This window comes from Lepidothrix coronata, unplaced genomic scaffold (genome assembly GCF_001604755.1).
Source record: "Lepidothrix coronata isolate B3197 unplaced genomic scaffold, Lepidothrix_coronata-1.0 Scaffold38, whole genome shotgun sequence".
Lineage (NCBI taxonomy): Eukaryota > Metazoa > Chordata > Aves > Passeriformes > Pipridae > Lepidothrix > Lepidothrix coronata.
The window spans coordinates 2,971,563-2,999,336 of NW_016690218.1; the positions used below are offsets into that span (position 1 = coordinate 2,971,563).

Genomic DNA, 27,774 nt, shown 5'->3' on the forward strand with positions numbered 1-27,774 from the left:
GGGTTTAGCAAAAGGAATTTTGCTTTTTATTATAACTTTCCTTTGAATACAGTGTCATTTGTGCTTCTGATCTCCGACCAGACATCTTTTTTAAAAACCCCCAGAACTTCAGAGTCCTCATGAAAACCCCTGGCCTACAGTAACTGCAGCTCAATGATGAGATGGAGAAGGCAGGTTGGATAGCATTTTACTTATAAAATTATTTCCACAGGAAATGATTTGATTTACATTTTTAACGAAATTAGTTCATTCGCCAACTGGTTACAAAGGCTACATAGAATTAAAACTATCCACACAGGTATTTCCTTCTATTGCACTTTTAGAGTAGGTTCAAGTCCACCACAAAAAGGTTCTTGCAGCCCAAGTGGATGGATGAGTTTGTGATCATAAATGCACATAAGATGTCTGTAGCAACTGGATAAAAATTAATCCTGCAAAAGCTGAGATATACTGAAATGAGACCAATGTCTTCAAACCAAGAGCCGTTTCCTACGATCCCAACGGCGGGCCGTGCACCGGAGCCAGCTGTGTGGAGCTGCTGTCCCATCAGGGCCCTGCGCTGGGGCTGTGCGTAGTCCTTGGAGCCCGGCAGCCACGTTAGTCTCTGGGTGCCGAGGGAGGCAAGTCTCTGTTGGGAGAAGGTGTATAGTCTCTGGAAGCTTGTGGGGGTAGCCGTGGGCCTGGAGGATAATCCCTGGGGCCAGGAGGGCCTAGGGGTCGAAAAGGAGGGTGCCCACGTGCATAGCCTCTGGGATCTGGGGGAGGCGGGAGTGGGCCAGGAGGCAAATCTCTTATTCCTAAACGTGGACCAGGTAAGAAATCTCTTGCAGCCGGAGGTGGCAAGGGAGCACCACAAACTGGAAGGAAAAGAAATCATGGAGTTAAATGAAATCTTGCTTTAACCTAGATAGTGAAGCTCCTGACTTGTTCCTCACTTCCTTCATTTTCTAGGGCAGCTCTGGGGTCCATCACATGCAAACTTCACAGCCCATGAATTATATTCTAGGGACTTTAGATGCTGATTCCTTTTCAGACTAAACAAGGAAAAATACCTTCTTAATACCTTGGCATTAAGAAAGCTTGAAAAAACCCACCCAGTCCAAGATTATTGAGCAAGACAGCTGGAGCCCATGGAGCACTGGGAAGCGGTGCATTAAGGAAAAGCCCATCTAGGTTCTGCAGTCATGCCCAGAAGGGACGTTTGAGCGCAGGGCGATGCAGCCGTACCTTGGGGCGCAGGGTGAGGTCGAGGCCCGAAGTGCCCACGGAGAGGAGGTGGTGGTGGTCCGTAGCGAACAGGCGGTGGAGGAGGAGGTCCCATCACTGGGGAGGGCATGATGGGTGTCCCAGGGAAAGGAGACGGGCCTTTGGCACTGGCATTACCCTGTGTGAGATGAGGTCATACTTCAGTGCCTTACTGCATCGGAGAAGCAATGACACTGCTGAACACCACGGCCACTCACCCAGAGGCAAAGAGGTGCAAAACCAACATACCCCAAAACAGTAACCTGGTAGAAAATAGGGAGTTACTGCACCATCATCTTCCCTTTACCCAGGACACTGCAGGCACTACCCAGGAGTGAGTGGTTAGTGTAACACTCTGAGAAGATGAGTTTTCTTTAGCTGAAGTTCGATCCCTTTCGAAGTGTCCTCGGTGGACACCCCCTTTGGTAAAGGGCCTGGAACTTTGAATTCCATATGGAATTGTGCTTAAACACCACAGGTAAGTCAGCTGCTTAGGATTATTGCTGTAGTCACTCCAGAGTGTTTGCCCACAGTCCTTAACAAGAAACATCTCATTTCCTCAATTCCACAAAAACCAGACAGCAACTGTTCATCATGAGAGAAGCCCTTTGAGGCAGAGGTAGGAGCCCCTGGTTAGTTCTGCAGAGCATTTGTTACTAAGCAGTTCAGAACACCAAGCCTGTTACTCCTCTCCATCACAGCAGCATAACACCATGTTCAGCCTCTGGATACTCACTGCAGCTGGTTCACTGGATGAAGGTGAATCGGTAGCTACACTGGGGGCTTCAGACTCTTTGGGAGAGGGTTGCTTTTGGGGTTTTTTTTGACAGCAAATAGGGATAGTGACAGGATACAGACAAGACAGAACATGATACAGTTAAAGAAGCAGCAGAAGTACAGTGCATCGTGTAGCAGAAACGCTTCCTGAGGGTTGGGGTTTTCTCAGCTTACCACTCCATCCATTGCTGTGGAAGGGGAGGAGGTTCTTGGCTCACTGCTGATCAGGGATGCTACAGCAGGCCCAATATCTGTAAAGAGAGCCACAAATGCCTGTCTTACTGTGCATAGGGTAAGGAAGGTGGGTTTAAAATTGCCTTTTTGAAGTGAAAGGGTAACTGAATAAGATGCAGTTGGTTGCAGAAAACATAACTTACCAGGAACAGACATCCTTCCAGGTAACTCTGGTGGCCTTCGTAGAGCAGGGGGGCCATCCACCACTGTACATTAAGGGAAACAAGAACCCCAGAGATTCTGATCAACATGGCCTTGAGCTATTTCTATTAACCTCCCCTCCAACCCCTCGTTTATGTATTAATAAAGTAGGTATCAATACTTAACACTACCCCTAGAATCAAGATCTGACCTTAGTGTTGCTGTGTTTGTAGCATAAGAGTTGTCACACAAGGGAAGCTTCAGTACTTACCAAATTCACCCCTTGGGCCTTCCCTTCGAGGAGCAGAAAGGGGCCGAGCAGGAACTTCTATCATCTGCGTGGGGGATGGATTTCCTCCACTCACAGGTGATGGGCCAGAAGAGCCATCTCTGCTTAAGGGACCTATGCCAAAGAATTAAAACCATGTGATTTACTTTTCTGTAATTTAAAATAGCCTTATTTTTTTATGATGTACTGACTCCAAGACCAAAGCTTTGGGAGAACCAGCAGGACTTACCTCGTCGTGGCGGGACTTGGCGATCGGGTCTGCCTGGAGTTGGCTTTACAATTACTGGTCTTTGAAGCATGACGATTTTTTGGTTTACTTCTATTAATCTAATTTTGAAAAATAAAGGTTTCTTATTACTATTCAAACAATACCTGCGAGTTATATTTATTATAAAGCAACAAAGCAAACTCCGTTGTAAAACTTTACCACTTTCACCAAGAGGTCTTATTTTAACCACCAAAAGAGTTTAATAGTGGTTAAAATTAGTCTCTCAAATACGCACTGCACATTCTGAGCAAGCTAAATGAGCACCTGGCACTGCTAGAGCTTCTTCTCTCCCAAGCAACACACAGCACGTTCAAAGAGCAATAAAGAGGGTCTGGTTCCATACTCACTTTTGTCTCAGGTTGGCTGCTTCTCTTTTTTCCTCAGCCAGAGCTCTCTCAGCTGAGCGGGCAATGAGCTGGTAGATAAAATTTTGCCAACTGAATTAATGGCACCAATGTGAAGTCAAATACAAACTGTTTGCATAAGAAAAGGAAAAACATTCTTACCCAATTGTCGTGTGCCTTTTTCTCATGAGCAGCGATCTGAGAAGAAAAGAAGTATTGGTTTTTGTCCAACTACCAGAGCACTGGAATGATGCAGTAAAAGATGACACAATAACCAGCAAGCAAGTTTACCTGGTTCTTGTAAGATCTCTCTGTTTTCTGAAGTTCTTCTTCCATATCTTGGATCCTTTGCCTGTACAGAAGGAAAAAGAGGGAAAGGAGAGAGGTTTAAATGAATTTTCCTCAATGGATGAAACAAAAGGAAAGAATAATCTTCAGAAACTCAAGTTACTTATAAACTTTCACTTCCTCGATGGCCAGCACGGCTTTTTCATCTGCAGCAGACAATTTCTGTTCCTTCTCCTGACGTTCATACTCTTCCTGGGTTAGTTTTCTGCATAAGGGAAAAAAAATATATATAGTCCACCATTCTGCATCTACTACAAATCAAAATCAAGGTACTCCCCTGCTAACAGCAGCAACATCAGAATCTGTAACAATGTGTGAGAACACAGAGAAAAAAAGATTATTTTTTTTTTAAGAAACAGAAATACTGTCTTTTGAAATCAACAGACAAACCCTTTGTGTATAAAACCCTAAAATTAAGCATGCAGAGAAAGTTCTGTCAGCATCCAAAGATCTGTCAGGATCTATCAACTGCAGACAGTCCATCTCTTCAGATCCTGTAGTTTTCTTAGCAGTTCTACAGATCGTAATCCAGACTTACAAAGGTACAAACACGGAAATACACTGAACTGACATTAACCAAGGGAAATGAAGAAATGGAATGTGTAGTGAAACGGGGAGAATTTGGGGCCCAGGTGATAAACACATCCAATAGTCATTAACTGTGGGGAAAGAGGATTTTTCTAAGTATTCAACATACCAATTTACTACATGACCAATTATCACAGTCTTTTTCTAACCTCTTACTCTCACAGTTCACTATTTTTTTTTTATTTTTGACATTTTTCTGAAAGTATTTAAAAGGTCCATAATGTGTTCCTAATTTAGAAGAGCTATCCCACAAAACTGGAACCATTGAACTAGCAGCAAGTTAGCTGTTGCTAACAGCCAGCTCAACATAATCCATTTCCTTGGCTACATGTCAAAGCATTTTTCCAGGAAAAAAAAAAAAGTGCAAGAAGTTCTTTATTCTAATAAAGAAGTAGTAACATGCAGTGTAACCTCATGTAAGTTTTGGAAAGAACAGACATTCTTTACAGAGGTCAAGAGGAAGTTTTCTTGAAAGGTGGGCTACCCTTCACTTCTCCATTGTGTGTTTCCTACATGTGCATCCTGAAGTTACAAGGTCAGGCAGTTTCACTAGTGAGGTGCTGTATAGCCTCACCTCCTTGGCTTGTTCCAACCCTTTCCTTCCCCCAACCTACACACTCAAACCTTAGAAATTTCAATTGCTTCTCCATCCCAATTTCAGCTTTCTGTAGAATTTAGCAGAAACTGTCCCTGAATTCTATTCTCAAATTTTCCCCAGTTGAGATGGAATTACAGACATTTCAGTAAGTAAATAAATGAATAAATAAATGAGGAATGAACATAGATACACAATGGATCCTCACTGCTCACAGTTCATTCACCTCAGTTGCCATCAGCAACCCAGCCTTGATTCAGCCCTTTGAGAATGCAAGAAGCTTACCGGCCTAAAATACCAAGTACTAGCTTCAACTGCACTGAAAGGGCAGTCATCATCTTTCATTCCAACTATAACTTCAAGTTATTTGATCCTTCTGAGCAAAGAGCAGTTGGATAGTGGCAATGATATAATATCCTGTGTCGTGGCAGAGTAAGGAAAGGCTTACTTCTGGAGTGCCATCTCCTTCTGCTGGTAGAGTTCACCAAGTATCTCCACTTTCTGCTGAAGAGTTTTGCATTCATTTTCCAGTTGAGTTTTGGCTGACTGGAGCGAAGAGGAGTCATGTTCCAACGTTTTTATTTTCTCTGTTGGAGAAGCGAAGGTAAGTGAGGAAGTTGAAGTTGCAATGAGAACCATTATGCCACTTACACGCTCTGTTTCTTTTTAAACCACAAACAATTCTTTTGCTAAACCTACCTTCCAGCTCATGTCTTGCTGCTACTTCATCATTCAGTTTGGACTGCAGAAGATTTCTGTCTTCTTCAACTATGGACAACATAGTTTTTACCTGAAAAGAGGAGCTGAGTGTTTCTGATCACAGGCATAGCAGTAATGTGACTGCATTTATTAAACATGTTGTGCAACATACCCTGGAGACATCCATCATTTGCTTAATCTGAGTCTTCATCTTCTCACTCTCAGTATCTAAAAGAGAAAAATATTTTTTACTCTGTTTCTTAACCCCAAGTCCTTAGACTCTACAGCTGTAAAAAATAACATTCCCTACACTTTAGTCTAGGATAGGTCTTCTTACATGGTTTAAAAAAACAAAAAAAAAACAAAAAAACAAACCCAAGAGTGTGAGGTGAGGAAAAAGCACAATAGCAAATCCACGACCAACACAACAGAACTATTAGATTTATTCCAAAAGGTGTTCAGAAGATTGCTTCTTGTCACTTCTGGACACCACACTAATATTAATGTGAATGCAGCATCTATTACTGTGCAGAGTATCTGAAAATCAAACAGTGGAAATTTCCAGCCCACATATACCATAGATAGAAAAAAGTGAAAAAAGGGAAAAAAGAGGATTTCAAAACCAGAGATGTAGCAAACACACGTGCAACATCATAAATGACAAACTGCCTGAATAGTTTTGAAAACATCTATTTTGGTCTTTCAGATTTAAAAAATGTGATTACCTAAATTAGTTATCTTGCTGGAGCCAAGTAGAATGTTCATTAAAAATTCATATTAAAAATAAATGTACCATAACAACAAAGCTGAGATTCTCAGCTTTCAGAGTGCCCTTAATTGCCAACCTTTATACGCAATCTTTACAACTGTGTCATTACACTCATGATTTACCTAAAAGGGCATCTAAAAGCAATTACTGGCCTATTTGACAGCTCTTCCCTTCAGCTAGGGGCTATTCTGTGTTTGAGGATTAAAGCTCTCAGCCTGTTAACCCACAGGCAGCTCTATGCATGGATTGTCCTTGTTCCCTCTGTGACATGCTACAAACACACCACCACATGTGCTTCAGCCGCAGGGCAGGATTACTGTACCTGGCAACTCTCCGTTGGCCAGGTCATCTCCTGGGCTCCACTCACATCCCTTCTCGTCCTTCTTGGCCTCTGGATCCATGTCCAGCTGCTTCAGCTGCATAATGCAGTTAGTTAAAACCTAGTAATGAAATCAAAGGTTCGCTGAGGAAGAATTGCTCCGCATTTTGCAAAGTATGACAAAGTATTTTATGATGCATAATATTTGAGGCAACCTGGTTATAAAGAACCTACTTCAATTTCATTTTCTTTGTAGGCAAGTGTTTCTTCTATGTCCTTCTGAGATTTCTGATACATTTGGATCTGCTCACGGAGCTCAGAATGCCTCTCACTCCAACCTTCAGCTTCTTTTAGCAGCTGTATGAAGCACCAAGGCAAGATGATTACTTGCTTTATTTTTAGTCCAGGGTGTATGTAATTAAAGTCTATTTTACTGCCAGCTCTGCTGATAACTGATCACCACAGGTCACAGATAAAGGGTAAACTTCATAGTTATCAGGCACATTGCTGTTCCATTGGCAGAACTGGATGCTGGGAATATTTCTGCAGTTTATTATTAGGTGACTTTACAAATCTGACATTTTCTCAGCTAATAACCCAACATCAGAATCAAACTGCTCATACACTTCGAAATACAAGGAATTAACTGCGGTCTAGAGGTAACCAAAACTCATCCCTTAAAGGCCACCTACTCCATACATGGAGAAAGAAAACAAATATTTACAATTATTTGTAAAAGAACTGTCAGAACATTTCAGGGTTAAAGGTCCTCCCCACTTAGCTTCACTTCAGAATTGCTTTTTGGCAATCCTTTACCATTACTTCCTTGGGTCCTGATCCCAAGTGGCAATCGGTGACTACCACATCAGCACAGACTTCCTGTGACACTGCTGACCAAAACTGAACCACTGGAACTGGCAAAGCCCTCGTACCAGAGACATGTACAAAGCTCACCTGCACAGAAAGTCTGTGCAGGCAGGCACAAAGCATTTAAATTTTATCGTGATAATAGGAAACACGGAATTCTGCCATGCTAAGAAAATGGACACACGTTGAAGTAATATGCAAAAAAACCCCAGGAATAAAGCCCTGATATTTCCTTCTAAATACAAGGTTGCCTGGCCTGGGCATAACTTACCTGCTCCTTGCTCTTTTTCAGCCTAGCATTCTCTTCCTGCACGTGAAGCAGCTCAGATTTCACCTTTTCTTCACTTAGTTTAGCTTCATTAAGGGCTAACTGCACCTACATGCGAAACAAAAAAGGAGAAAAAAGAATAAGTCAAACTACAATAGAGCTACATATAACCTGGTAAAATGGAAAGGAAAAAGGCACATATGCACACACAAACTGGAGCCTGCCAAGATAGCATTTTCTGTTACATAGATATGAATTTTCCTGGTACAAGAACTTGTGACTGTTGAGAGGGTGTAAATCATGCTTTACCTCTGAAAGCTCTGCAGAATGCACATTGATAGCCTCCTGCAGTTTCTCCACGGACTTCTGGGTTTCAGAGAGCTATGTAAGAAAAAGATGAGCGGTGACAAAGTATTAGCCAGGTACATGCCTCAGCCCGAGTGATTATTTTCCCTGTATAATCTGGAAGTATGAAAGAAAAGTCAAAACACCAAAGAATTTCCATTTAAAGCAGCCATTAGACTGGCAGCCACACAGCACTGCCTTATCAATAAGGTAAGGAATAGAAACATTCAGCACATTGGGATCAGCTGCCACCTATGACTCCTCCTGTTTGTGGCAAGGAAGTTCCCCGTACACCTGTGCAGCCTACTATGAAAGGAACACACACTGCCGTCATTAGCAGCAACCTTTGATCAAAAACAAGAGCAAACAACTTGTTGATACAGAAAAATCAGGCCTTAAAAAGAAGAAGAAAAAAAAAGAGAAAACAAGAACAAGAGGCAGCTTAGAGATCCTCACATTTACTGTAGAGCTAGATGCTTCTCTAAGCACAAGGAAACATCTCTCACAAACCTGAAACCTTCTGTTCTGCTTATACTGTCAAGTAGCTTTCTGGCTCCAGCTAGGAGTATTAGACTAGCCCATGACCTGAATACATTTGTTTGTTTGTGAAAGCACATAACTGCACAAATCCATCAAGTTATTACAAAAAAAAAAAAAAAAAAAAGGCAAACCATCCAAAACCAAAACAAATAACAAAACCAAAACCCCAAATAAAAAACCAAACAAAACCCCAAACCAAACCAAGCAAACAGATTCTCCCGCTAGAGCCTGGGATGAACGTGAAATTTCACTTCAGTTCTTTTTGAGGTGGCTCACCTTGCTTGTTCTAATACTATCTAACTCATCAGGTTGTGACCAGCTTTTAGGGCACACCAAGTTAAGAACAATATAAAACATGAGTGTCATTGCTCTAACCTTGTTCTGTTTCTTCTCATTCTTTTTTCTCTCTGTTTCAAGCATTGTGTGCAGATTTTTCACTTTGTCATCCAGCTGATGCTTTGCTTCTTCCAGTTCTTTAACAGTGTCCTTAAAAGAAAAAAAAGAGGGGTAAAAGACCAACCTAAAGCAAACTATTTTAACTGATATTTCTGCTGTCAGTACAGAGTTAACTAACTGTCTCTTACCTTAAGCCCTGCAGTTTCATCGGAGAGAATGTCTTTTTGTTCTTGGGCCACTTTCATGGATTCCTTTGCTTCCTTTATCTAAGCACAGAAACAACCACACAGAACTGAGGAAATTGTCAGCATAATAGAAGATAATACATTAGCTGTTGAATTGTCTGTGTCACTAAAGCAATAACAGAAGCAAAGGACAAGAACTGAGAAAAATACCTTTTGATCATATTCTGACAACTTTTCTAAGATTTCTGTTTTTTCTTGCAGAAGGTTTTTAATCTTTTCAGCAAGTTGCTTTTCAGTCACTAGGAAGAAAAAGAAAGCTTACAATAACTGTACTTCATATACTAGCAGAAAAAAAAAATCAGCTATCATTACTACCACTTTAGGGAATGTCTTCAGGTAATGACTTAAAAGCATAAATCAGGATAGTGCCAATTCCTTGGCAGTCAGCCCTTTCTGCACCTCCAGCTTTCATTTAGAGTTAGATTGAAAACGAGATAGTAAAGCATTGAACACTGACACAAAGCACAAAGCTCTTGCATTCACTTCACAGGAGCTGGTCACAGAATCCAGAGCAGAGTAAGGTGCTGGCTGTGCACAGATGAGGTATGTTCATGGGAAGAACTGGCAAGCAAGGGTCTCAGAGCAGTCTCAGAATGCTGCTCGGACACTCTGGGAGGTGCAACACCTCCCCCACCAACCACCTTCTGCTACATTGAAGCTGAATGTTTGGTCAGCAAAGGTAAGAGGATGAAAGCTCTGTTCTGTTCCTACTGGGAACAAAAAGGAGACTGTCGGCTAGGAGACAGCATCAATAAATCTCAAGGAACTGGAATGCTTAGAGCTCAAAAATGCTGTGACCAAGCAAGAGCCTTTAGGCATGCATTTGCTTCTCACCTTGAACAAGTCACCAACCAATCCTCAGGATTCATCAAAAATCATTAACATACTTAAATTATTTTATTGCAAATTAATAAAAAAAACACCCAATTGTAGTTATTTTTCAAGTCCTAAGCCACCTCTGTCTGTATCTGAACGCTGCAAGCGCCATTTGCCTCACAGCAAATCCCGCAGAACAAGAAGCACTGGATGTTCCAACTGCATCCCACAGAGTGCAATGGTAACTGCTACTCCTCCTTCCCTCCCCTCCCCCACGAGGGCTCCTGGGACATCCCCAGCCTCTCCCACTCTGGGGACAGGACAACCAGCAAGTGACTGCCAAGGTATGAGACAGCTCTCAGCCGTTTAAGGGGGACAGGAACCTTTCATTAGCTTGGTCTCACAATTTCACTGCTGTCATTAAGAGAGAACAATAGATTTTTTCTTTATGACTCTAAATGTAATCTATCTTTATTTTTGTCACTGTTAATATTCTATTATTTAGGGTAAAGATTATAATAACATGAGCTTTATCAAGATTAAGGAACATCTATTTGTTCCTAGCTTCACCAGTTTCTGTACAGCACCATATAGGAGAATATTGGGGGGAGTGGAATTAGATCTATGTTCCTCACTGGTTTAGGGTGGGCTGCGCTGCTAAGTAATTTCTACACCACCAATACCAATGTTTTTCCTGCTCTACAGAAATCACCTTACAGATCTAAGATGGACTTTTTTCAGCTCATCAATTCTGCATTAACTGTACAGAAGAAAACTGCAGCATAACCACAATGAAACTAGAGAGGAATGAGTGGTAAATAGTATGGTTTGTAAGGAAGAGGCAGAGAGTTCCTGTGAAGACAATTCTTCCATATTTTCAACTTGTATTCAATTATGAATTTCAGCAATCACCCTACTTTTAACCCAATTTTTTTCCCACTCAGTACACTTCAGTTTTAGAAACCTGAAGCTGGAGAAACACTCTTGTAAGAAGCAACATGCTAGCCACAGGAATACCTGCCAATTTAGGTCTACAATTAGAGTGTCTTTTTGCAAGTGCCCAGCAGTCAGCTTCAGGATCCCCTCAATCCAAAAAGGCAAGAGGAACCAGCTCCTGCTTTCTGAGAGAAACAGCAAGCAAAAGTAGATCCACTGCTAGTCAGAAAACCAAAACAAACTGCCCCATGACCACCACATCAGTAAACCCATGGTTCATTTATTTTGAACAAGGTGGAGCTGTTCCTTGCCCTTTATTTTGCAGGTGTGATCAAAGCATTATCACAGGCAAAATTTAAATCTTCAGATTTAACTAATCTACTGGCCAAGCTTACACTGTAACCTTGGACTTAGCATTCTCTTTGAAAAGGAGTGATGATGAATAATTGATCCCCTGAAACAATCTAACAATCTTCAAAACTTTTACATGCTCAAGCATCAACTACACTGAAAAGCAGAGAGAAACTTACCTTGATATATTCTACTCTTTACCTACAGAAGAGAGAGAACACAAAAAAAAAGGAAAAAAGAAAAAAGATTAGTCATAAAAAGTGGTAAGTGAAAAACTTTATTAATTTTCCCTATAGAAAAAAGCCACCACTTATATGCAGATTAAAGCAGCATATGGAAGACACATCTATCACTGCCAACAAGTGTTGAGTAACACTACAAACGAGCTTAGGTTGTTTTCTAATAAAAGCTTCTAGGCTAAACCCCTGTCCCAGAGCCTTAGAAAACGTCTGTTTACTCACTCACTAAAAGGATAGTGGTAACTGCCTATATCCAATTTGAAAGAAAATGAAGCCATTTTGCACTAAACCACAGTCATGAACAAACACAAAATCCCAGTTCTGATCCCCTTTAAAGCAATGTATGTTTACGTGACAGGTGCTTGTTTCAAAATTAACACGGAAAAAGAAGAATTTCAGAAGCTTTTTTAGCCTCCTCTATTTACACTGCTTTGTGTTTGAAACGGACCCTGTGTATTCAATACCTAAACCAAGCAAGGGAAAAAACTACCAATATTGTTTACAGATAATATTTAGTTTTAATTCATTTTTGTCAGGCAAATATAAAGCATTCCACGGATTTCTAGAGCATATCATGACTGCACCTGACAGCTGTAAAAGAAATTGGCCTATTTGATTCTCATCTCAGCCCCCAAGGAGATGCACTGCTATACTTGAGAGTGTTATACTTGATGATGGTTTTGTTGCACAGAAAATTATCCATGTAAGAAAGGGGACAAACGTAGAGTGAGTAGAACAGTGGGGAAGGAGGTCTCCAGTGAGAATTAATATCAGGGCTTCAGGTTTCTAAATGCAGTGCCTACAAGCAGCTGGACAACATGAAGGGGGGAGGATTAACTGCTTGTTTTGGAGGTAGTCAGCAACAGGCTCAAGCACATGGAAGGCTTCTCATTTCAAAGATATGCTGACCCTTTCCTAAAGCTTCTTTATTTACATCATACGCCTCTATTTTACTTTAAAATCGCCTTGTGCTAAGAGATCTTCAATTAACAGCTTAAAGAAAATGCTTCTTAGCTCAAAGAAAATTGCAACTTACTTTAGCTATTCAGCCCAGTGTTTAGTTCACATTAATGCTCTAAACAGAAAAAGTAAAACCATGAAAGACTACATACTGCTTTGAGCCCAGTAATGCTGAAACAGTTTAACCATACAAAGGACCGCTCAGTAAGTGAAACATCAGCAGGCAAGCATGAAGTATACTCACTGAAAGGCAGGTTCTCCAGAAAAAAATAGCAAGCGTGACAATTCCCACTAAGGCAGTCATAATAACAGGCTCCCATGGAAGTCCATGGAAATCAGGCCCAGGACGCATTTCCTCAGGCAGGGTGGCAACCAACTGAAAACCAACAGCATTGACAGCTATGAGCATGTTTTCATTAAATACTCGGGCAAAAGAAACGGTCTGCGAGGTGCTTTTATCTCTCTCATAAAACCAGAGAACCATCTAGAGCTTTCTTGCAGTTTTTGCGCAAACTGAAAACCGAAAATTAAGAAAACCACAGAGCAGCTCGCTGCCTGCATTTCAATGCAAAACTCCAAGTATCAGGAGGGCACCTGGCAGTGACAGACTGCTGGTGCTCACATTTTGTGTTACACAGCACTTGTAGCTATCTGAGTTGCTTCCAAATAAAGCTATAAGGATGGAAAAAAATATAGAAAAAAAAATCCAAACAATTTTACATCCGGACGTCTGTCACAGTCCAGCGAAAACGGCTCAGATCTCTCCCCAGCTGTCTCCCCGGCCACAGGGTCATACGCCAGGTGCCTCCTCCTCTACCTGGAGGCCAGAGAGCACCTGGTGGGGGTGTGAGTGCCTGGTACGCGTTACAGGGCTGATAGTGACACGACATGGCGCTCAGGGAACAGACCGTGCGACCCACACGGGAACAGCTGCCTTCTCCCTCCCTACCCTCTCTGCAGCCGACAGCGACGAGGGACCAGAAGGAGGGCGCACATCTGCCCCTGCAGAGCCCGGCCCAGGGGCGAGCTCTCCCCGCCACCCCGGGAGGCCCGGCAGGGATCCCGGGCGCCAGCGGCCGCCTCCGCTCCCTCGGGATCGCCCCACACCGCGGGGCAGGGGCCCGAGACGTCAGCCTCCCCTCACGGAGGGGCGCGGCGGGGTGACCCCCTCAGGGACGCGCCTCGTTCGGGGGACGGTGTCACCGCCCGGGCCGGGCCTGGCTTGCGGGGCCCCTCCGCCGCTCCTCACCGCCCGCCCGCCGCGACCCTCACCTGCAGCAGCCGCCGCCCCGTCGGGAGCTCCGCCGGCCGCCCGCAGCCTCCCGCGGGATCCATGGCGGCCCGGGAGCGCCAGGCACACGTCAGCCCTTCCCTCCGCCCCTTCCCTCCTCTCCTCCCTCCCTTCCCTCCCCGCTCGCGCACCGGCCGCCCCGCCCCGCCCCCTCGCGGCCGCCCCGCCCCCCCCGCCCGCGTCACCGCGCGCGCGCCGCCGCCACTCACCCGCCGCAGCAGCTCCCGCGCCGCGCCCAGCGCCGCCCGCCAGGGGGCGCCCGCGGCCCGGCCGGCACCTGCGGGGGGAGGAGAGGGAGGGGCGGCGTCACCTCAGGGAAGGGGCAGCGCCGGGGAGGCCCCGCAGCGGCCCCCGCGCCGCGGCCCCGTGGCCGAGGGGAAGGGGCAGCGCCGGGGAGGCCCCGCAGCGGCCCCCGCGCCGCGGCCCCGTGCTCGGGTCGCGGCCCCCGGGACTCCAGGGCACCGAGGAAAAAGTCCTCGGAAAATAACGCTGATAAGTCCGCAAGCGGCGTTACAGGGCGGGACGCCGCTGTGCAGCGTCACTTTGCCGAGCTCTGCCTCTGACAGAGCGCTCACAGCTCCGCCAGCTGCGAGTCGGCAACAGAGCAGCACACATTCTTCATTTCCTATCCTTACGATTAGTTTCCAGCACTGTCCACAGAATCACAGAATATCCTGAGCTGGAAGGGACCCTCAAGGCTCATGGAGTCCAACCCTTAGCCCTGACAGGGCATCCCCAAGCCTGTGGGCATCTCCATGTGCCTGAGAGCACTGTCCAAACGCTCCCTGAACTCTTGTCGTTACCCTGTTAGTGTGGCATAAGCTTTAAACAATCTTCACACCTCTACCCTGACCTGAATCCTGCCACGAGTCCAGGCCAGAAGATTCCACAGCCACCTGCCTGTTGTTACACCACGGAACAGCTGCTGTGACCAGCGGCTCGACAGCGTCTGCCCTGTTACTGCGCAGCACTTCTACCAGTCCTCGTAGGAAATCCTGGCAAACATTTAACCACCCTTAGGAAGGAATGGAAGGTGGTCTGAAATACAGCTGAACATCTGACTGCTTAACCATGTAAGTTATCCACCAGCCATTTAAAATTCATTAGGTGTCTTTGCATTCAACATAGAGCTTCCCACAGATCTTAGAAGCTGCTCAAAAATACTTCGCTATGGGGATGGTACAGCACCTCAGGAGCGTACAAAAGCTAGGCAAGATGTGCCTGAATTCTTTTTCTAAATGCTCAGTGGAGACAGATTTATTAAGCATAATCAGAGGTGAATGCAGAACAGCAAAGCCGAGCTTAGCACCGAGAATAGAGTCAAAGATAGTTTCATGCCAAAACAGAGCTAGGGAAGATGACAGTAATAGGATCTCTTCTTGGCACAATGACGAGTCAGCACAGATCAGCACTCTAGCTCCAGAGGGATAAGGCCTCATCCAAAGAGAGTCAAACCTTGCTCCTACTCCAACACACAGAGACATTACTGAACTGCCTGAGGGGGAAGGTACACACCATCTTTCCTGGAAAGTAATACAGCCTAGAGACACAGGCTAAAAAGAGTGAGAAGAGAGGGCACATGATTCTGTGGGCAGTCCCGTCTATAGCACATGACATAGGGCTGTCAGTCCCTGCAAGGAAGAAACCTGGGCTAATGGTATGCTTCCCGTGATTCCTGCTCTTTATCCACTACCGTCCTGAGACACAGTCCACAAGCCCAAGCACAGAGCTCTAACTATGATACTCACAGGAGCACTTTTCTTATTCCTACACTGAGAAATGACAGAAAAACTGCTGTGCTGAGATAACTTCATGACACAGTACTGCCACTAGAGGGACTGCCATGGATCAGGGAAAGCCATTAGTATTACAGCAACGGACAGTAAAAAGATAGTGAAAGCCCCTGCTATTTGCCTAAAAATACATTCAACCATGCACCTCTTTAAGAGCAAAAGAACAAAATAACCCAATTCCAAATGGTTACCTGCAGCAATATCTTCCCTGGCACTTTGTTCTGAATCAACCGACCCAAAGGAAGTATCTTCCAGGAGCGAGCCTCTTTCACTGTCATAACCTTCTTCAGCTTCTCCATTATTTGAGAAGTTGGCCTCTTCATGCTCAGGTGGAATATTAACAGCCCTCTCTTCCTCCTCAATAGGCTGCTCGGGCCTCTTATCATCAAGCTGCTGAAATTCCTGATTGCCCTCATCGATGGCATTCGGGTTTCTGATGGTAACTCTGCCGTATTCAGCCTCTTTTGCACTATCTGTGACAGACAAGGAGACCAGAATTAAGCAGAGCTAATGTATATTTCTTACCCACAGCTGTCTTTCTTGACACTTTTAAAATATTTCTGCTTGTGTATCGCTTTCAATATATTCTCAATCAACTTTCAGTAACGTCTAATTAAATGTTTCTATGAAATTTATGCAAGATATCAACCACTGACCTTGCAGTGAAACACTGCAAGGTGAAATATTTTCATCACTCATGACCTTGTCACAAATCACATACTTAACATGTACTGCTGTAAAAGGAGCCTTGCTAAGAGTGTATCTTAACATCTAACACAGTAATTAGAAAAACCAGCAAGTTTGCAGCAGACTGTATCTCTGGTTCTTCCCCCGTGAAAAGATCTCTTTGTTCAGTATTTCTACCTACATGCTGCTCTTTTACGAATGTGGGAAAAAAATATAATAGAGACACCAGAGACTTTAGGTGCAGGGATTTAGTACCTCAACTTTGCATTAATCACTGGATCTCTCATAATTAGGTGCTAACTAGTTCAGGAAAAAAAGACTGTTCTAAACCCTCCAGAAAGTTCAGCACAATAGTATATATGAATCTCTGTTTCTTAAGGAGGTACAGACATGCCCTGACTAGCTACTTCTAGCCATATCCATGCATGGATCCCCCTTATCTTACAGAGAGCTTGGCCCATAAGAACAGGCATGCTGAGCTCAACATTTCCTCTCAGGATTTGTCCCTGAGCCACTCATCACAAGACTGAAAACATGCATGAAAAATAAGCAAAATCCCAGATTTCACAAGGCCTCTTTCAATTCTACTCCCTCACACTCTTCTTAAGGCTTCTCTGGGTTACATAGTGTTGCCTGGGATAGGGTTTTACTTCTGTTTCATCTATTTATTAGCTGGTTTGACATCCTACCTTGAAAGTCCAGCTGGTCATCTTCCTGTTCTGGAGCAGATGCAAGTGGGACACTCTCACTAACAGACGAATATTTACTCCTTAAAGAATATATTAATTCTTGAATGTCATCCATCAGTGCACTCTCCTCATCATACAAATCCATCTCTTTCACCACCTCCTCTTTATTTTCTGCCACTCTGGAATCCAGAACTTTTCCTACAACATCCATAATGTTCGATTCCGAAAACTCAAGTATCTGGTCCAAGGCTTTTTCTACATCTCCGTTATTATGGCTTGCCTTACGAGCAAGCTCCATCTCCACCTTCATGTCATGGAACATGGCTTCTATCCTGACCACGTGTTGGAACCCAAGGTACTTTTGGAGACGCATCACACGCTTCTCATCCAGAAAATCTCTTATTATTGTGAGCCGCTTCACAGACTCACTGAAGTCTGTTACGGTGTCATTCGTGGCTGCTGAGCTGTCAGCAGGGCTGGGGAAATGTGCAGATTGCTGCTGGTCATTTCTTGTAAGCTCGAAATTTTGCACCTCTTTTGAGTCTTTTTGTGAAATGCCCTCTGGGAGATGGTCTTTCTTTTGGTCAAAGTCATCGCTGTTTTCTGTGTCAGGAGATTCAAAATTATCTTCTTCTACAACTGATGGCTCCTCAGTTTCAGAAGACTCCTCATCATCTTCCATGACATGTTCCATCTCATCCAATTTAGCATCTTTTCTCATTGGTACATCAACATCTTTGTTCCCAGTCTCGCTTGCATTTTGCATGCCGATTGTTCTTTTATCCTCCTTAGAAACTGAGTTTGTGTCCTCTCCTGTTTTGTAAGTAGGATTTGGGGTTCCTGAAACAGCTTCACTAAGTCCTTCCAATTCAGGATTTGTATTTTCAACATTTAGTGTATCACCCTGTACATTTGCAGCCCTTACTTGTGACAGCTTTGCACTTGCTGCATTCTCATCTTCCAGCAGCTCATCCTCTTCTTGTTTCAGGTCAGGGTCATCTTCAGCATGTGGCTCTTCAGATTGCAATTCTGGTCTTAGAGTTCTTTCTTTAGCTAAATCTGTGCCAAGATTTCTGTCTGAATCTGCATCCTCAGTACGAGCAGTTCCTTGCTGAGTAAGATTCTCTGTATCAGTATTCTGTGTAGTGCTTTTTGATTTTTCTTCTGGGGAACTTTTCTCAATGCTTTCTTCAAATATTGGCATCTTGCCAGGATTTCTTGAAAGTTCTTCATTCACATCTGCCTCTAAATACTCAGTCTCATTTTCCCATGGCCTATGTTGCTCAACAGCTCCACTATGGCTTGGGTCTCCCTCCCCTGCAGGAGTTTCTTTCATGTTTCTATTTTTTATTGCCAGTTCTTTGTTAGGAGAGGCAGGTTTTTTATTTTCGTGATCGGTCTCCTCTCTTTGATTTAAATCTTCTTCATGTCCAAGAAGTTCTTTCTCCACTGCAGGCATTCTATGCTCCACTTTCACCCTCAAGGGGTCAGTATCTCCTAAGTCACTTTGAGATGCATTTTTTACCTCTTCCACTGGTTTGGCTGGAACATCAACAGAAGGCTTGTTCTCAGCTCTTCCTTTCTCATTTGTTTTGTCCCATGACCTTTCGTGCTTTAAATCACTCACCAAGACCTCCTCTGAGGTATCACCCTCAAACTTTTTCTCACTTTTCTCTGTTTGAGCAAGAGGCATTCTTTCGGGACTTTTGTTGATACCATCAGCAGATGGTTGTAAAGCATCTTGCTTGTTTTTAACAAATGATTTGGACTCCAGATTATCTTCTGGACTAGGCAAAGCGGGAGAATCAGGCACAGCTGTACTCTTTAGCACTCCAGGATGTGACCCTCCTCCATCAGTGAGCTGCTCTTCAAACTGTTCAGTTTTGTTTGTTTGTTCTTTTGAACTCAGATCACCAGAACCTACAGGTTCCTTTCTAAGGAGTTCTTTGGAGAGATCCTCAGGCTGAGTTTTTACTGGTGCTTCTCTTTTACTAATTAGCACCACGTCATCCTGTTTCTCTTTTGTCTGTTTAGATTCGGACCTGTCCACACTTCCACTGTCACCTGACCTCTTGCTCCTACTGAAGGCATCCTCAAGAATTAATGCATCTGAATTGGGTTTCTCCTCATTGTCTCTTTGGTTATTTAGCTTTGTAGCACCCTTTGCATCTTCATCAGGTTCATGGTTTTGTGACTCAACGTCATCGTTTCCATCATCTTCTAAATCCTCTGGGGATGTAATTTCATCCTCTGCCGTAAAAGACAGCAAAGGGATTTCTGCAGACTGATCTTCAAAGTCTGGCTCCTCCTCTGCATCAGCAGGATTAATGCTCAAATCATCATTTAAATCATCTTCCAGTGACGTAACAAGGCGAGTCACTTCATCATCCGATACAACAGCATCAGCAGTTGAGCCAAATTTTGTTTTCAAGTTCACAGAGAGCTCTCTGTTTAAAAGTGTGTAGGCATTGACTTCTTCATTCTCTTGGTCGAGTTGACTTGTTTCACCCTGAGGAATACTAGTGTTTTTGGTATTTTCACTTTCTAGCCCTTTTAATTTCCCATGTAGCATGCCTTTCAAGTGCTCATGTGCAATTTGATCTCCCTGAGAGTTTTCTTTGTGACTATTGGCACTGGAGTCTCCCCCAGTATTTTCAGTTCCTTCTGTAAGAGAACTATCTACTTCGTGTGTCAAGACAAGGTTTTCCTTGTCTTCTTCAGCGCTTCGCTCGCCTGTCTCCAAAGCACCAGGGGACATTACTCTACCAGCCTGTTCAGTCTCCTTATCCCTCTCTGTTCCTTCAGCTGGTTTTGTCCCTGGATCACTCGATTCAGCTTCCCCTTCATTTGCTATCATCTCTTGCAATGACTTTAAAAGCTCATCCACATTATAATTATCAAAGTCATCCCTTCCGCCATCAAAGCAAACAAAGTCTGTTTCCTGAAATGAAAAACAATATGTAGTCAAAAAATATTATTTTCTTTATTACAGTGATGACACCAAATCCATTCTCCTAGTTAGAGAGAGATGCAGCAGCAAAGTAACTTATGTTAATCATGCAGAATTAACCTCTTGCGTCCTTAACCAAAGTTCTGAAATCGGTGGAGGTTTCACCCAAGGACTCATAAAAGCCTAAACAAAAAGTGTTTGGCTTTGCCCTTCCAGAGACCTACTAGCAAGGAACAAAGTGGAAGTCAGCAACAGAGTTGACAGTATTACACTTTACTCATCATCATATATCCTGAATCAAAAACGAGTCTATTGCTGAATGCCAGTGAAGAGAAGAAAACAAATGTTGCTAAGCTTGTTTGTCACAATCTCTTTTAGCTGATGTCTCCTTAAATGACCAAGTCCTCCAAGCTGAAGCTCCCTGTCACACAATTTCTGAAAAATAAATAGAAGCAGTGCAAGACACTGAACATGATTGCATAGAATGGTTTGGATTGGAAGGGACCTTAAAGATAATTTAGTTCCAATTCTCCTACGATGGGCAGGGACAACTTCCGCTAGACCACATTGCTCAAAGTTCCATCCAACCTGGCCTTGAACACTTTCAGGGATGGGGCATCCATGACTCCTCTGGGCAACCTGTGCCACTGCCTCACCACCCTCACAGTAAAGAATTTCTTCCTAATATCTAATCTAAACCTAATCTCAGTTTGAAGCCATTCCCTCTTCTCCTGTCATTATGAATGGTCTTATGAATGATCTCTCTGCAACTTTCTTGTGGGCTCCCTTCAGGTACTGGAAGGCCAAAGTTAGGTCACCCCAAAGCCTTCTTTTTTCCAGACTGAACAAACCCAGTTCTCTCAGCCTTTCCTCATAGGAGAGGTGCTCCATCTGTCTAATGATCTTAGTGGCCTCCTCTGGACTCACTTCAACAGGTCAGTGTCCTTCCTGTGCTGGGGACCCCAGAGCTGGATGCAGGTGTGGTCTCACCAGAGTGGAGCAGAGGGGCAGAATCACCTCCCTTGACCTGCTGGCCAAACCGCTTTGGATTCAGCCCAGGATATGACCGGCTTTCTGTCTAACGCTGCAGCCTCAGAGGCCTTACTCACACAACTGTGGAGTTACCAGCTACTAGTGCATGAAACCCATCCATGCGTGAAAGGGCTGAAGGACCAATTCTAGAATCAAAGGGCTAAGTGTATCAGATTTTCTTTGTTTCTGACAGTACTTTAAACCTCAAAAGTTCGGGAAAAGAAACCGTTCTGAACACATACCAAACAGCCTATGCTTAAACCAGCTAGTGGCACTTCTAGAGTTCAATCCAAGCAGATTCCATTAGAAGAAAACCATAACATTCAAGGAAAGAAAGACCAACGCCCACATTTTGGGCTGATCCTTTCACACTCATCCACATACATAGCTGCACAAACATCCACCCCCAATATATATGTGCACCCTTGCACATATGTAGCTGCTTACTAACAAAAAGTTACTAAAAATCACGATATTCCCATTCTCCTCCTCAGGGATTTTATTGAATGCTTAGGAAACAGTAAGAAGTCCAATTGAAAAAAAAAAAGAATACTTACATCTGTTGGCAATTCTAGCTCCTCATTGGAATAATTATGATTTATTTCAAGTAAATCCTTTGGAAAATATCCAAAATCACTTCCAACCTGGCACAAAACAAAAACATAAGCAAACAAAAAGCCGTAGAGAAGCTTTAGAAATCATGCAACTATGTCAAAAATCCTAATTGCAGACACCAGTAACAAATATGTCAAACTGACTCTCAAGTATTCTAAATGACGTTTAACACAGTGAATGAAAGACCAGTGACACCTTATTTATAGTTTTCATTGAGGTTTTATACTACATTTCACAACAGCCTTGTGAAGTTGGTAGGTTTTACTGTTCATGTTTTGAAGCCTGACATATAACAAATTATTAGGAGAGCTGGGAACGAAGCCCACGCATTCTGGCTCATGTACTTTAGCTGCTATTGTGTGCTCTCAGGGGCACCACACATGCCTCGAGGATTTTCTCAAGCAGCAAGCAGAAGAGGATCTTCGACTAATAAGATTTACATCCATGCACAATATTATAGCCCAGACTATGCTCACTTTGTAACTTACAGGAAAAAAATAAATTCTTAAAGCGGATTGTAGGAAAACGCAAAATTGTACCTGAAGTACTAATCATTTTAAAACCTGTGTGGAAAATATACCCTCCTCTGCAAATGCACTGTTGCTCTTCGTTGCCTAACACAAGCAAAAATCAGTCACAAATGGCTATTTTCAAGCAAGTCAACATGTTAAGCGAAGGCAAACAGTGGAAGACAAGAATCTCTCTTATCAATCACCCGATAATATCTACACAGTAACACTGTCACTTGAGAGTTCTGACAACAGCTGTCAAGAAGCTGATATTAATAGCATGCTATCACTACACAGATTAGATAATTCAGGTAATTAGACACCTAAAAAGGTACAGAGTTCCTAGACGACCAAAATATCTGGGGGGAAAAATTATGTTGGTCATTTCCTCAATCATTTGTTATAGGAGGAAAATGACAATTGCCCATTTTCTTGAAGAGTTTTTTTGGGAAGAGCAGTCAGCTAAAGATCAAATTAAAGAAGAAATCAGTTATGTCAAAACAATTAGGGATACAGAGATATATGTATTGTTACACTGATTGCACTGAAACAGGTTAACCTGAGTTGAAGTTTTCTGGATTTACAACAGCATAGAAAAAAAGAAAGGGAATTAGTATCTAGTAAATAATAGGTTCTAATAATTTTGGTGGTGTTTGTTTCAATATGCAAAGTAAGCCCTGATGACTTCCTTTTTTTACTATTTCTCATTCAAATCTTGCCTTCCATAGTTGATATCTCTGAAGTTAGTTACAAATATATTTAAAAAACCAAACTGTTCGCTCCCCACCTTTTGCAAACACATATACTCTCTTACAGAAAATAGATAATGAATACAGGTTTATTATTGGGAATTACCAGGAATGAGAAATTAATTTTGCCAAGTCAAATCAAAAGCTCATCCTTGCATGGTATGCTACAGTTTTACTCTAAATAGGGTTGTTTTTCTCTCCAAACTTCTACTCTAGTTTTAAACAATCCTTCTGAAAACAAAAGCTGAAGCTTCAAAGTAGTCTTCTTACTAATCTCTGTGACTCCAATTATAATCAGGCATCACAACTTGAAACTCATTTATTATAATCCAAGCTGCTGACCATACAAGTCCTCTGCAGTGACCCAGTTAGCCACTTCTGTGGTTTATGAGCCATATGGGATCTGCTTGCCCAAAATTTCATCTCCTTCTCTCCCTACAAGTCCTCTCTTGTAAAGGAAAAAAATGCCTCATTGTGCAAATAAAGGAAACATTCTTCATTCTCTACAGACATGAGAGAGGAAAGGCATTGTGAATGCCAAGTAAATAAGGGAGAAAAAAGTGCATCTTTCATTTCCACTCTCTTTCCAGCTGAAGTGTTGAGCATGGACAAAGCACGTAGCTGTGTGTGCAGCATCTGTCCCCACCAGTGCCCACGTGTGACAGGCAGCTGCAGCAGATTCACTGACCAAGAAGCCAGACCCTCACACCACCTACCAGAAAACAGACAGCTGGGAAAAAAGAGGTTCACATGTTTTTAGTCTTAAAGCCCACATCCCTAAAGCACAGGCACCTAAAACTGCAGAACATTACTGGGCAAAGATGAGCTCGTTTGCTCCGTCCTTGCTGAATGCTGGCATTGTTAAGAAAACACAGAATTTCCCTGATCCTCTGGGTCTTCCAAAAATACTCTGTCTTCCTCTCTTACCTTAAATGTACCCCTCCTGTCTTTCTTTTTACTAACTTATGTACAAGATTTGAAAACAAACAAACAAAAGAAAAAAACAAACCAAAGGGCAACTACCCAAAAAAGCCACAATCTGCAGACGAGTCCATTTCTTGTAATGTTAGGCCAGAAATAGTTTTCTCAACCTTGAATCACAGGCATAAAGTTCATCCCTTTGCCATAAGATAAAACAACAATCTTAAAGTGTATTTGACAAAAAGGTTTTCTTAAAAAGCAGCAGTTTTTACTTGGAATTACCTGAATTACTTTGGGAGTTCTGGACCCTGCTAAAGTGAGGGCAGAGTGCAGGGGAAATGCACAGGAGGAGAGTCTACATAACAACTTGATGGAGTAAGCCACACAAGGTTGATGCTGAAGAGGAGACTTGATGTATTCATGAAATTCACAATGTAAAATGGCTATTAAATAGTGGTCACAGAATATTTTCCAAGCTTTTGGGTTTGCTTTATTACTGAGGTTTAGATAGCTCTGCTAAAAACTGCATGCTATATAATGTATAGAATGTACAGCTGGATTGCAGAATTTTTTCACATGCAAAATACCCAATGAGCATAGTGTGTGCTCTGTAAGCAAGACTGGGATCATAAAATAAGGGACCTATTTTATCAAAATACAACATGTCTGCTGGCACAGGGCAATAAAAAAAATAATCAACAATGGCTTGAAAAGGGTGGAGTGAATTAGGAAAGAAAGGCAAATAAAGTCCAGACCTAACTGCTATAGATTTTCAGACTTGGTGAAAGGCTCCTTTTCTTATCAGATCATCTCTCTTCAGGTCAGAAATACTGTTGTATTTCTCATGGCTCCTCCAAATCGATTTCAGGATCAGAATCTGTATTTACAACTTGTTTCAAATAAGGTTGCATTAGTTGAAGCTTCTCATACACACATTCTCCTAACCTCTGCCCACACCTGAAGATCAGAATCCCAGTTATCCCTTGATTTCAAAGTTTCTATTAGCCCCTAACAAATCCTTTCCCCCTAAAACTTTGGGGAATGGAAAAAGGCGGTAGGGCAGATGCGTGGGATCAAATGATGCCCACAAAGCCCACATGAAGTGATGCAATGTGGGCAAAACGTAAAGGGCTGTGGCAGAAGGTAACATGCCTTCCACTGGAATTCGTTCGATGGCAGATCTCACTGGGTAGCCTGTTTTTAATTAGCAAGGAGCAGCTTCCCCCTAGCTCCAAGACTGCACACAGCAGGCACGGCTGGTCTGCATAAATCAAGCTGCCCAGCCAAACCTGGCATGGGAAATCAAGCTGCTCAGCCAAACCTGGCACGGGAAGTCACGCTGCAGGAGAGAGACCCCAGTGCTATCTGTGAGTCAGGGACAGGGGCAGACTCAACATGCAAGGGCAGGCACCTCTGACCCTGCTGCAGCACCTCCACACCGAGTGTTGCAGTGGTACAATTAATGCAGCAGCCGTCAGTCAAACTGGGTGAAAAAGAAATAATGGTTACAGCCACCAAGCAAAAGAAATCACTCTGTCAGCACAGCTGTAACAGGAACATTGAAAATAGTGTAACACAATTGAAAAACGACAAAAAATAAAATGGAGCTTTGAAATTCTTTCAGACCTGCCAACTTCAGCTTTTACTTGTTAAACTCAAAGCAAACATCCTTTTAACTTGGAGACACACCTAACTGTTGCATGAGCTTCCTATCAGCGAATAATGCAACTGAATATTAACTCAGCAATTACCTTAACCTGCTGTCTGATCTTGCAGCCCGCATTACACCTCGTAAGAAGATGCAAAATTGGCCCCACGCTGCTACTCCGTGTCTCAAGACCCAGTAGCCCTGGAAACCTGTACCAGCTAATTAACCAGATTATTTATGGTACAGTACCCGTCAGCAGGGAATTACCAGCACGATACAATTATAAACTCGTCTTTAACCACGTGCTACAGTTTTTCTACTCTCTTCTGTATCGTTCTAATTGGATTCAGCTCCTACTGAGAGCTTGGCTGTCCACGCCCAGCCTGAAGTGGTTACAGAAAGTGATACATCCTGAGTTTCACTAAACCACTAGTCCCACAAGTCAACACCCAGGTGTGATTTCGAGCACCTTGGACCACTGGCCCAATTTTCTATCCCTTGGGAAGACCAGAGTAAGAAAGGAGGTTGAAGTAAACAATCTGGACACAAAAAAGGTTATAGGGTAAACAGGGGGAGAAAGCAACAGGGACTAGGTTTAAGCAACCTCCAGATTGCCAGCATTTTCAAGGGAAGCCCACAAAAACTGCTCTTCCTCTGGGGTATCTCAGTTCTGTTTCTGTCAGGCAAATAAGGTGCTTATGAAAGTCAAGAGGAGTTTTCTATGAAAAAACTGCAAGTATGGGGATGTTCTTTTTCCGTTAGCAGAAGCTTCTCAGATTGCCCAAAGACGCTGACTCAGGCAAGGCCACTACTCTCCAAGCTGCTACAGTGCGGCTGTGAGAGATACAGGCCTTTTAAAAAAATCAAATTTACCTTAATCCTTTTTAGTTTTACTACTTTTTTTCCTCCAACTGCAGATGAATATTAGGAAGAGAAAAGCAATTAAAAGATGTACATGGAGCGATCTTTAGCAGGATTACAAAGAGCAGGATGAGACCACGTTCTGGGAAAACACAACCACAGGCTTAAGCCACCCACAGTGGGAAGGGAGGCTCAGCTTCCAGACAGGCCCAAGGCCACGACTTACAGTGCTGCAATGGGAGGTTTCCAACACAAAGGCAGTTTTCTAACAGTTTTTAGCACACGTTAGGGTTGCCCATTTTCCACAACACTTAGGTTTGGTCAAACCGCATCCCATTTCCCACTGGTCTCAAGAAAAAATGGCATTCGTTATGTCATTTAGTCATATTCAAAACTCTAAGCATTCTCTTAAAAAGCAAAAAGAAGAAAAATAGATTGCCAATAGAAAGCACCAAGAAGAGCAAGAAGAAGAAATGCTTTACAGTACTTACACTTCCAGCCCAAAGCTCTGTTGATTTTCCTACTAGTTTGTAATACACGTACACCGCTTCTCCCTTCTTAAAATTTACGAAGCGACAATCTGGACCTTTAAAATCCCGCATTGCCTTCCCTCGGCACATTAACACTGTCCAAAGAAAACAAAGAGAAGAGTACTACTTAAAAAAATAACAATAGTAATAATACACCCGTTTCGTTAAAAGGGACTTTGCCAACTGGCAGTAAACAAGACCTCTCCGCAAGCACCGCTTTCCTATTTTTCCAGATTGAGTCAAGAGATAACTTAAGTGAAAGTATAGCTAAAATAAGAGATTAAGTTAGTTATAGAAAATATAACTAAATAGTTATATTTAGTTATAAAAAAAAGCGCAAGTATTCTGATCAAGGCAAGCGTTTGACAAAGCATTGGAGAATTACATTTCTGAGGTGCACTATGAAGCTAATTATTAACGTTAAATTAGAAAGATGACATCCACGTCCCAGCGAATCAAGTCCTGAAATTATCCCACGCACAGAGAACACCCAGAGAGCGGGTTTACCACGACAGGGCTTTGCAAAGAGACAAAAAAAAAAAAAAACCAAAAAAAACAACCACGGAGCTGCGGGGACCTGAAAACTTGGCCAGGGGGAGCGGAACGGCGCGCGTGGGCGCCGCGTTCCCGTTTTCCCGATTCTCCCCAGTTTCCGTTCCAAAGCCAGGAGGAAGCGGGGGGAAGGGGGCTTTGGGAAGCGCCTCCGGGAGGCATCGTTGCCCACCACCACCTTCCCCCGCCGCCCCCACTCACTGCTGCACTCGGGGTCGGCGCAGCGCTTGCGCTCGGCGAAGCGGCGGCCCAGGTCGGGCGCGGCGGCGGCGGCGGAGCAGCGCAGGGGCGGCGGGGGCAGCAGCAGCAGCAGGGCGAGCAGCAGCCGGGGGTCCGGCGGCGGGGCTGCGGCCATGTCGGCAGGCGCC

General features: G+C 43.4%; 1 protein-coding gene across 2 annotated transcripts; it reads right to left on the bottom strand.

Moving 5' to 3' along the window:
* Positions 1-27,761, bottom strand: MIA3 (MIA family member 3, ER export factor). 2 transcript variants are annotated; one of them, XM_017812828.1, is made up of 29 exons: positions 27,608-27,761; positions 26,816-26,949; positions 21,579-21,665; positions 17,040-19,980; positions 15,855-16,136; positions 14,080-14,147; positions 12,824-12,955; positions 11,560-11,581; positions 9,428-9,516; positions 9,221-9,298; positions 9,012-9,122; positions 8,061-8,132; positions 7,755-7,859; positions 6,851-6,973; positions 6,620-6,737; positions 5,701-5,756; positions 5,529-5,619; positions 5,278-5,416; positions 3,750-3,851; positions 3,590-3,650; positions 3,461-3,496; positions 3,302-3,369; positions 2,916-3,013; positions 2,669-2,800; positions 2,400-2,462; positions 2,197-2,273; positions 1,982-2,053; positions 1,228-1,384; positions 1-857 (listed from the first exon to the last, which is right to left on the bottom strand). In XM_017812828.1, the coding sequence occupies exons 1-29, from the start codon at positions 27,759-27,761 to the stop codon at positions 598-600; spliced, it is 5,928 nt and encodes a 1,975-aa protein (XP_017668317.1). In that variant the 3' UTR covers positions 1-597. The 2 variants fall into 2 exon arrangements, with proteins under 2 accessions (XP_017668317.1, XP_017668318.1); XM_017812829.1 differs by lacking the exon at positions 1,982-2,053.
* Positions 27,762-27,774: the final 13 nt, after the last annotated feature.

Excerpts from the sequence above, each read along its gene's own strand:
- MIA3 (XM_017812828.1), bottom strand. The coding sequence starts at position 27,761 with ATGGCCGCAGCCCCGCCGCCGGACCCCCGGCTGCTGCTCGCCCTGCTG. Across the intron at positions 12,956-14,079 it reads CGCGGGAGCTGCTGCGGCGG|TTGGTTGCCACCCTGCCTGA; the intron begins GTGAGTGGCGGC and ends GTTGGTTTTCAG. Across the intron at positions 11,582-12,823 it reads TCTGGAGAACCTGCCTTTCA|GTAAAGAGTAGAATATATCA; the intron begins GTGAGTATACTT and ends TCTCTTCTGTAG.